General features: G+C 39.1%; 2 protein-coding genes across 2 annotated transcripts; one reads left to right on the forward strand and one right to left on the reverse strand.

Annotated features, from left to right (window-relative positions):
• Nucleotides 1–1781: 1781 nt before the first annotated feature.
• On the reverse strand, nt 1782–2147 carry LOC110698904. The gene has a single exon (XM_021876408.1). The coding sequence runs from the start codon at nt 2145–2147 to the stop codon at nt 1782–1784; it is 366 nt and encodes a 121-aa protein (XP_021732100.1).
• A 1032-nt stretch (nt 2148–3179) lies between these two features.
• On the forward strand, nt 3180–4232 carry LOC110698905 (F-box/LRR-repeat protein 13-like). The gene has a single exon (XM_021876409.1). The coding sequence runs from the start codon at nt 3180–3182 to the stop codon at nt 4230–4232; it is 1053 nt and encodes a 350-aa protein (XP_021732101.1).
• The last annotated feature ends 7277 nt before the right edge of the window (nt 4233–11509 follow it).

Raw genomic sequence — 11509 nt, forward strand, 5'->3', positions numbered from 1 at the left:
AAGAATTTCTAAAGGAGACTTATTACCCAACAACTTACTTGGAAGAATATTGAGAAGATATGTAGCCATTTGCAAGGCATGATGCCAAAAGGAAGGAGGTAGAGATGCATGAGCAAGAAGAGTTCTAGTGACATTGTTAATAGTTCTAAGTTTCCGTTCGGCTTTCCCATTTTGAGGAGAAGTATGGGGACAAGAGAGACGGAAAGATAGGCCATTGCGTTTGCAAAATTCCCAAAAAGGACCATTATCAAACTCCCTCCCATTATCACATTGAATATTTTTGATATTTCGTTCAAATTGAGTGTGGATATGGGCTTTAAAAGCTAGAAAAGTGTCATACACATCCGATTTCTTGGCTATAGGAAAAGTCCATAGATATTTCGAAAAATCATCCAAAAACATAATGTAATAACGATGGCCTATAGAGCTTAAAATAGGTGAAGTCCACAAGTCACTATGAATTATATCAAAAGGCATAAGAGTAGTAGAAGTAGATGGAGCAAAGGGCAATTTAACATGTTTGCCATAAAACACAAGAATTGCAAATGCTAGAACAAGAATGTTTATTACAATCAATGTTTTTATTATGCCTAAGAACATCTAAGATAGGAGCACCCGGATGTCCCAACCGATCGTGCCAAAGCTTAGGTGAGATGGCGGCAAAGGTAGAATGAGTAGCCTGATTTGTGGTAAATGGATAAAGGTCCCCATGGCTATCACTCCTCATGATTGGCTGCCCCGTCCGAAAATCCTTCACAGAAAACCCAAAGGGATCAAACTCAACTTTCACAGAATTATCGGTGGTAAATTTTCTAACAGAAATGAGATTTTTGATGAGTTTAGGTGCATGAAGAACATTTTTCAGAGTAAGGGGAGCAGTAGGGGAAGACAATTTAGTATGACCATAACCAAGTATAGGAATAGTATGACCATTACCAACAACAATGCCATTATTAGGATGAGTGCTCAAATTAAAATAAGACGAGAAATTACCGGGAGAGGAGGTCATATGAGAAGTAGCTCCAGTGTCCATGTACCATGCCGGATCGGGTTGAGAAAGAGTCATAGTGTGCATCGCGGACTCAATGTCAGTTGGAACATAAGACGGAGCATAGGACGCGGGCTGCCCAATACAAGAAGCTGCATAGGCCTGCTGGCCTTGTTGTGTGTTGCTGCCTGGGTTGGAAATTGGGCTTGGCCCAATTCTGAGTTGGGTAAGGACATGGTGGCACGGGCCACCCTTGAGGCATCCACCCCATGGTGGACACTGTTGCTGCCAGAACGGGGAGAAGGACTGCTGGCCGCCTGTCCCACGTGGCGCACCGCCGGAAACACCACCAGAAAACTGACCCGCCTTGCCGCCACCGGAGCCACGGCCTGCACCACCAGAATTCTTGCGGTTGCCTGAATTTTTCCCTTTTTTTGATTTTTTCCTTTCGAGTGACCATGAGAACCGGAGTCAAGCGGAGAATTATCAAATGATGCCGCAACCATTGCCGAGTCCGACCCTTGTGAAGCATCCTTGGCCAAGCCGACCTCCTCTAAAGTAAGCATGGATCGTGCTTGATAAAAAGCGGGTAAGGGATTGCTCTGCCTAATAAGCGTACCAACACCACTGTACGCTTTCGTAAGGCCCCCAACCATCTGAAGGACCAGTCGACTGTCCGAAACCGGTGCACCTACATTCTTGAGTTGATCGGCAAGAGACTTCAAACGTTGACAATAAGCCGAGACATTAGGAAAGTCCTCTAAATTCGTGGTTGAAAACTCCTGCTCAAGAGTCACAGCCGAGAATGTTTATTGTCCTGAAATAGGTCACGCAACCTATTCCATATTTCCATTGCTGTTGCATCTGGTTCGATAACGGTGTTGATAAGGTCAGTCGAGATAGTACCATAGAGCCACGATAAAACCGCAGCATCAAGGGTCTGCCATAGTTCCTTTTCTTCCTCGGTAGACGGAACTTTCTCCTTGCCGGCAGCAGGGGGAATGATATGGTGAAGGACCCGATGAGATTTTGCGTGAAGCTTGAACAACTCCGCCCACGTAGAGTATTGCATATTTGCCATTTCGAGAGTAATGGGAATGTGTGCCTTGATGTTAGTGACAGCAAGAGCAGGGTGATATTGAGACTTGGATTCACCCATGGTGAAGAATAGAGAAGAGAAGAGAGTAGATGGAAAGAAAACGTGAGCTATAGAACAATAGCCGAGGAAAGCAGCGGAAGATGAAGGAAATTGTGCCCTAGGCAACTGATACCATGAAAGAGTTTATGGAATATTTTCCTCAAGGGATTTCATTCACTGACTTCCCAATATATACAATGTAGCCGCATAATGCTAGCCATAATACAAGGCACCTATTTAGGAACTAATTACAATCATATCAATCTAAATATATGCTTAGCTAAAATACAGTAACAGAATATATTTACATATATATCTTAACAATATATATATATATATATATATATATATATATATATACATGATTACATGGTCTGTAACTTTTAAATTTTGGTTGATCCAACTAACATAAGTGTATTATTGTGCATTACTGCTTGATTTTATTTATTAATTTATTTTTTAATTTTTTTAAGCAAGTGCATTACTGCTTGATAATATTGGGTAATTGTACATAATTGATAATTTATTGGGTAATAGATCAATTTTCCTCAATTCCGACTGAAAAAAAAATGCACAATGTATAATTCCAATAGTAGATAAATTTTCACCGGCTCCCCAATAGTTAATTTAAGAGCATGGATAATAATGTGATGATTTTTTCGTCACACTTTATAACCTTTAGCGTCAACTGAAATCAATTTTTTTTTTCCCCTAATCACCAAACATGGCTAACACCCCTTCCCACATACAATTAATTGGATCAAACACTTTATCAGTTAATATAATTCCAATAAAAAATTAAAAAAAAAAAAAAAATTACCGCCCCAATTTCGACTGGAAATCAAATTCCTGACCGTACCATCTCTCATATTCTCCCTTCATTGTCCATTCATCGATTCACCATTGCTTTCCTTCCTCTCTATTCCTCTTTCATCCAATTAAATTATCTGTAACTACACCACACCATAATTAATCATCTTTCCCCAATAATTAAATCAAATTTTAATTCAATCCCTTTTAATCTTCAATTTAGGGTTTTGATCCATCAAATTCATGGAAGAAGACAGAATAAGCGACCTCCCAGATAGTCTCCTCATCATCATACTCTCTTTCCTCTCTATCGATACCGCTGCCTCTACCTCCGTCTTATCCCGTCGTTGGCGATACCTTTGGACTCACGTTACCCACTTCTCCCTCGAAACCACCTTTCATGATTTCCGTACTTTCATAACATCAGTTGATCACATCCTCTCCGAACTCACGTCCCCTAAAATCCATACTTTTAACCTTCAATTTTCTCTCCGTCAATCAACTAAATCAACGCAGATATTATCTTGCTTTGTTCCTTGGCTTCATCAAATTTGTCGCCGTAAGCCTGAAGTAATTAATGTAGGATTTCATCATTCTCATGGATTTTATTCATCTCTTTTGTTTCACATACCTACTTGTGTGTTTGAAACTCGGTCACTTATAGAATTAGACTTGAATTTGCCTGGCTATATCGAGTTTAAGGCTCCTACTACTTTTATTAATCTGCCTAATTTGAAGAAGCTCTCGTTATTTGTATGTGATTCATATTGTTATTTGATTGATACCCTTATAAAGTCTTTGCCGTTGTTGGAAGATTTGAAGTTGTGTATGAATTTGACTGTAGATGTTCATTGTTTTGCTATATCTGCGTCTAATTTGAAGAATTTGTTTATAGGAATGAATGATTGGGGATCCAAAGTTTGTCGATTTGCTATTGATGCCGCGAAGCTGGAGCACTGTGAGATTCATGGGTACTTAGCGTTTTATGAATTTGTTAGGACTCCAATTGATTTGCAAATGGTGCTGATTTCAGTTGAGGAGCCAAGTGATGATGAAAAGGATGATGATTTTGATATGGATTACGAGTATTATAGTCTAATTCTTGGGCTACTTCAAGGGATTTCTTGTGTTAGGTCCCTTGTTTTTATTACTTATGGTGCTGATATGCTGAGTTATCTTAATGGTTTGGATGGGATCGACGTGCCAATCTTTCGTAATTTAATGGATCTTAGCTTTTACAATGACACTCGGCCTTATGAAGGACCAATTACCAGGTCATTGCTTAGGCAACTTTAAAGGCTATAATCATATAATATGATCTGATGGATCACGACGACAATTGAGATCAAAGATCAAATTGCTACGGAGTACAACACAATTTAAGTAATGCTACTGTTTTGGACAAGCTTCATACGCTACTGTAACTAAAGTACAAAAACTTCATCGAGCTGTCGGATTGAGCTCTCCGGCAGGATGATCATTGCTTCAAGTTCTGATTTGAAGAATGGTTTGCTTCAATTTGTACTTTGATATGAAATTGTCAACTTTTTTATGACACTTTTGTGTAATCTAAGTTCATTCTGCAAACATTATATTGACTAATTTATTGTCTTATTTGTGTATATTTATATGATCTGGTTTCTTCAAAAAAAAAAAAAAATGTTCTAATTTAGGCCCTTGTTGAACTGAAATTAATTTTATTGAATTAAAATTATTTTTGCTGAAATTAAATTATTTTTACTGAACTGAAATTATTTTTACTGAATATTTTTTTTTTAAGGTGAACTGAATCGGGCCTTAGTCCCTTGTGATCATTTTTCCTAATTTCATATGTAGCTTTTATCAAGTCTTCTTTGCATCATTAAAACAATTTTGTGAATAATTTTTATAATTTTCTTGAAATTGCCCAGTATAATAGCCTAATAGGTTAGTTTGATCCCTTTTCCTCTATACCTTTCAAGTGCATATTATCGTCTTTACAATGCACGCACTTAATTATGATTTTCCGCGTAAATGCTTGTGTGTAGATACTATCGTATCGTATCACATGAACAGATCGGGTTTTTGGGGTTGTACATAAAGAGTTTACATTATACAAAGTATATATTGATAAGCGCACACCTTCCTTGTTTGCTCTGGATTCTGGGATGTAGTGCATATAAGAAACTGTTGTGATTTTACAGTATTTAGTTAAATTCAGAGTTGAAGATTAGGATATTATTTGGTCTTATTTCTGTAATCCGAGTCTAAAGAACGCTAGCTTTGGGTTAGGGTTAGTACTCCATATTTACTCTTCCGTTGCACCCTTGGTTTATTATACTTTTACTATCTCAAATTTATTTGATGGAAAAGAATTATTATTTTAATTGCTAAAAGATTTAACTTAAAAAAAATCACTTAAAGATTTATATGGATTTTTTTGTAAGTTAAATAGTTTAATCGAAAAAAAAAACACTAAAACCATTTTTATCTTTTCTTTGAAAAAATTAACATTATTTTTTATCCTTGTATTCTGTTCATATGATTTGAATAAAAGAATTAGATTGAAGCACTAACTCGGTGCACCAAAATCAAGATGAACAGCGACATTATCAATGACAGATCAAGCTCGTTGCCTGATTCTCTTCTAATCACCATACTATCTCTTCTTCCAATCAATTCCGCCGCTGCCACCTCCGTCTTATAACCCACTGTTGGCGCCGCCACTGGACACACATCACCCACTTTTCCTTTAAACCATGGAAAGTTTGGAGACACGACCATGATTTCTGGGATTCCATGAACACCATCAATCACATCCTCTTCCAGCTCACCTCCTCCATGTTGGGGACGGAACAACAGATAAACACAATATGTGTCACTTTTTTTGAATAAAAATAAATTAAAGTTTCAAACTTTAATATCTAATAAACTCATGTATATATATATATATATATATATATATATATATATATATATATATATATATATATATATATATATATATATATGAAAGAGTTTATGGAATATTTTCCTCAAGGGATTTCATTCACTGACTTCCCAATATATACAATGTAGCCGCATAATGCTAGCCATAATACAAGGCACCTATTTAGGAACTAATTACAATCATATCAATCTAAATATATGCTTAGCTAAAATACAGTAACAGAATATATTTACATATATATCTTAACACACCCCCACAGTCGAAGCGGGAGGACCACGGACGCTAAGACTGTCACGAAAATCCTCAAACAAGACTCGCGGAAGACCCTTAGTAAAGATATCCGCAATCTGATGTCGAGAAGGCACATGTAGAACCCGAACTTTCCCCCGTGCAACCTTCTCGCGTACAAAATGAATATCCAACTCGATGTGTTTCGTACGTTGATGCTGAACTGGATTTCCTGACAAATAAATAGCACTAACATTGTCACAATAAACGAGGGTAGCCTTTTTAATCGGACAATGTAACTCCAAGAGAAGATTTCGAATCCAGCATGATTCGGAGACAACATTTGCCACCCCACGATATTCGACCTCTGCACTAGATTTAGACAACGTGGGTTGGCGCTTAGACGACCAAGAGATCAAATTATCCCCCAAAAATACACAATAACCAGACGTTGAACGTCTCGTATCCGGGCATCCCCCCCAATCTGCATCAGTATATGCAACCAGAGAAGAAATAGACGAGGGATACAAATGTAAGCCATAATCAAGAGTACCCTGAACATACCGAATAATCCGTTTGAGAGCAGACATATGATCAACCCTGGGGTCGTGCATATGTAGACAAACCTGCTGAACAGAATAAGAAATATCCGGTCTGGTGAATGTAAGGTACTGTAGAGCCCCTGCAAGACTCCTATACAAAGATGGATCATCAAAAGGAGCACTAGTAGTAGCGCCGATCTTGGACTTCGTGTCAACCGGTGTTTGAGACGGTTTACACGATGACATCCCTGCACGATCAATTATTTCCTCGGCATATTTCCGCTGTGAAAGAAACAAACCATCCTTATGTCGAGTCACAGCAATACCCAAAAAATAATTTAAAGGACCAAGGTCCTTCATAGCAAACTCAGAGCTAAGAAGAGATATAATAGAACGGCAAAGAGCATCAGAAGAGGCCGTCAGTATAATGTCATCCACATATAACAAAAGATAAGCCATATCTGACCCTTTGCGGTAGATAAACAAAGAGTTATCCATCCTGCTGTGAGTAAATCCAATAGATAACATATAATCATCAAAACGCTTATACCAAGCCCGAGGTGCCTGTTTAAGTCCATAAAGAGACTTATTCAAGAGACAAACATAATCCGGATGATCCTTATCCCTGTAACCAACTGGTTGATGCATATAAACTGTTTCCTGCAACTCACCATGTAAGAAAGCATTTTTCACATCCAACTGATGAATATGCCATGCCTGTGATAGAGAAAGGCTAAGAACAGTGCGGATTGTAGCTGGTTTGACAACCGGACTAAATGTCTCACCACAATCAATGCCAACTTGTTGAGTTTTGCCATCACCTACAAGACGGGCTTTGTGCCTCTCAAAAAACACCGTTAGACTGGACTTTATGAGTAAAAATCCACATAGAACGAATAACATTCACATTAGGTGGACGGGGCACCAACTCCCACGTCTTATTTTTAATAAGAGCACTAAATTCATCATCCATGGCCATTTTCCAATTAGGATCACGTAAAGCCGCGACCGGATTACGAGGTAAAGGAGACCTCGTGACAGCAACATTGGAAAAGTATTTTTTATTAGGCTTAACAATGCCATTTTGACTTCTGGTCACAATACTTGGCTTCTGGATTGGAATTTGGGCAGAAGGTGGTGCGGTTGGGCCATTCAGCATCTGGGCCGAGAGAGAGGGAGGTGATGAATGTTGTGGGAAGGAGTGTGTGGGCTTGACAGCAAGGGTGGCCCAAGCGCCTCTTGGGAACCCACTGCAGAGGAGATGGGAGGAGTGTGGGCCTGGGCTGGATGGGAGGGAGGGGTAACGGGCTGGGCCGCAGGGGAGGGAGGTGGAGAATTATGCTGGACGTTTTGTGTAGGTTCAGCAGCTTGGGTCAAGTGATGAACAACCAAAGGATGTAATCCATCCCCCAAAAAATCATACGAGGTAGAAGTTGGACGATGAAGATTAGAAAATGGGAACACACTCTCATCAAACAAGACATGGCGACAAATAATGATTTTATGTGACGATAAATCAAAACACTTGTAACCACGATGATTAGAAGGAAAACCCAAAAAGACGCAAGGAGTAGACCTTGGTTGTAACTTATTAATGGTGGTAGAAGGAATAAGAGGGTAGCATAAACACCCAAACACCCGTAAGTGTGAGTAAGAAGGAATTCGTTGATAAAGAATTTCTAAAGGAGACTTATTACCCAACAACTTACTTGGAAGAATATTGAGAAGATATGTAGCCATTTGCAAGGCATGATGCCAAAAGGAAGGAGGTAGAGATGCATGAGCAAGAAGAGTTCTAGTGACATTGTTAATAGTTCTAAGTTTCCGTTCGGCTTTCCCATTTTGAGGAGAAGTATGGGGACAAGAGAGACGGAAAGATAGGCCATTGCGTTTGCAAAATTCCCAAAAAGGACCATTATCAAACTCCCTCCCATTATCACATTGAATATTTTTGATATTTCGTTCAAATTGAGTGTGGATATGGGCTTTAAAAGCTAGAAAAGTGTCATACACATCCGATTTCTTGGCTATAGGAAAAGTCCATAGATATTTCGAAAAATCATCCAAAAACATAATGTAATAACGATGGCCTATAGAGCTTAAAATAGGTGAAGTCCACAAGTCACTATGAATTATATCAAAAGGCATAAGAGTAGTAGAAGTAGATGGAGCAAAGGGCAATTTAACATGTTTGCCATAAACACAAGAATTGCAAATGCTAGAACAAGAATGTTTATTACAATCAATGTTTTTATTATGCCTAAGAACATCTAAGATAGGAGCACCCGGATGTCCCAACCGATCGTGCCAAAGCTTAGGTGAGATGGCGGCAAAGGTAGAATGAGTAGCCTGATTTGTGGTAAATGGATAAAGGTCCCCATGGCTATCACTCCTCATGATTGGCTGCCCCGTCCGAAAATCCTTCACAGAAAACCCAAAGGGATCAAACTCAACTTTCACAGAATTATCGGTGGTAAATTTTCTAACAGAAATGAGATTTTTGATGAGTTTAGGTGCATGAAGAACATTTTTCAGAGTAAGGGGAGCAGTAGGAGAAGACAATTTAGTATGACCATAACCAAGTATAGGAATAGTATGACCATTACCAACAACAATGCCATTATTAGGATGAGTGCTCAAATTAAAATAAGACGAGAAATTACCGGGAGAGGAGGTCATATGAGAAGTAGCTCCAGTGTCCATGTACCATGCCGGATCGGGTTGAGAAAGAGTCATAGTGTGCATCGCGGACTCAATGTCAGTTGGAACATAAGACGGAGCATAGGACGCGGGCTGCCCAATACAAGAAGCTGCATAGGCCTGCTGGCCTTGTTGTGGTCGTGGCCCCAAGATGCCAGGTTGCTGCCTGGGTTGGAAATTGGGCTTGGCCCAATTCTGAGTTGGGTAAGGACATGGTGGCACGGGCCACCCTTGAGGCATCCACCCCCATGGTGGACACTGTTGCTGCCAGAACGGGGAGAAGGACTGCTGGCCGCCTGTCCCACGTGGCGCACCGCCGGAAACACCACCAGAAAACTGACCCGCCTTGCCGCCACCGGAGCCACGGCCTGCACCACCAGAATTCTTGCGGTTGCCTGAATTTTTCCCTTTTTTTTGATTTTTTCCTTTCGAGTGACCATGAGAACCGGAGTCAAGCGGAGAATTATCAAATGATGCCGCAACCATTGCCGAGTCCGACCCTTGTGAAGCATCCTTGGCCAAGCCGACCTCCTCTAAAGTAAGCATGGATCGTGCTTGATAAAAAGCGGGTAAGGGATTGCTCTGCCTAATAAGCGTACCAACACCACTGTACGCTTTCGTAAGGCCCCCAACCATCTGAAGGACCAGTCGACTGTCCGAAACCGGTGCACCTACATTCTTGAGTTGATCGGCAAGAGACTTCAAACGTTGACAATAAGCCGAGACATTAGGAAAGTCCTCTAAATTCGTGGTTGAAAACTCCTGCTCAAGAGTCACAGCCCGAGAATGTTTATTGTCCTGAAATAGGTCACGCAACCTATTCCATATTTCCATTGCTGTTGCATCTGGTTCGATAACGGTGTTGATAAGGTCAGTCGAGATAGTACCATAGAGCCACGATAAAACCGCAGCATCAAGGGTCTGCCATAGTTCCTTTTCTTCCTCGGTAGACGGAACTTTCTCCTTGCCGGCAGCAGGGGGAATGATATGGTGAAGGACCCGATGAGATTTTGCGTGAAGCTTGAACAACTCCGCCCACGTAGAGTATTGCATATTTGCCATTTCGAGAGTAATGGGAATGTGTGCCTTGATGTTAGTGACAGCAAGAGCAGGGTGATATTGAGACTTGGATTCACCCATGGTGAAGAATAGAGAAGAGAAGAGAGTAGATGGAAAGAAAACGTGAGCTATAGAACAATAGCCGAGGAAAGCAGCGGAAGATGAAGGAAATTGTGCCCTAGGCAACTGATACCATGAAAGAGTTTATGGAATATTTTCCTCAAGGGATTTCATTCACTGACTTCCCAATATATACAATGTAGCCGCATAATGCTAGCCATAATACAAGGCACCTATTTAGGAACTAATTACAATCATATCAATCTAAATATATGCTTAGCTAAAATACAGTAACAGAATATATTTACATATATATCTTAACAATATATATATATATATATATATATATATATATATATACATGATTACATGGTCTGTAACTTTTAAATTTTTGGTTGATCCAACTAACATAAGTGTATTATTGTGCATTACTGCTTGATTTTATTTATTAATTTATTTTTAATTTTTTTTAAGCAAGTGCATTACTGCTTGATAATATTGGGTAATTGTACATAATTGATAATTTATTGGGTAATAGATCAATTTTCCTCAATTCCGACTGAAAAAAAATGCACAATGTATAATTCCAATAGTAGATAAATTTTCACCGGCTCCCCAATAGTTAATTTAAGAGCATGGATAATAATGTGATGATTTTTTCGTCACACTTTATAACCTTTAGCGTCAACTGAAAATCAATTTTTTTTTCCCCTAATCACCAAACATGGCTAACACCCCTTCCCACATACAATTAATTGGATCAAACACTTTATCAGTTAATATAATTCCAATAAAAAATTAAAAAAAAAAAAAAAAAATTACCGCCCCAATTTCGACTGGAAATCAAATTCCTGACCGTACCATCTCTCATATTCTCCCTTCATTGTCCATTCATCGATTCACCATTGCTTTCCTTCCTCTCTATTCCTCTTTCATCCAATTAAATTATCTGTAACTACACCACACCATAATTAATCATCTTTCCCCAATAATTAAATCAAATTTTAATTCAATCCCTTTTAATCTTCAATTTAGGGTTTTGATCCATCAAATTC

The sequence above is a fragment of the Chenopodium quinoa genome, unplaced genomic scaffold (assembly GCF_001683475.1).
Source record: "Chenopodium quinoa cultivar QQ74 unplaced genomic scaffold, ASM168347v1, whole genome shotgun sequence".
Lineage (NCBI taxonomy): Eukaryota > Viridiplantae > Streptophyta > Magnoliopsida > Caryophyllales > Amaranthaceae > Chenopodium > Chenopodium quinoa.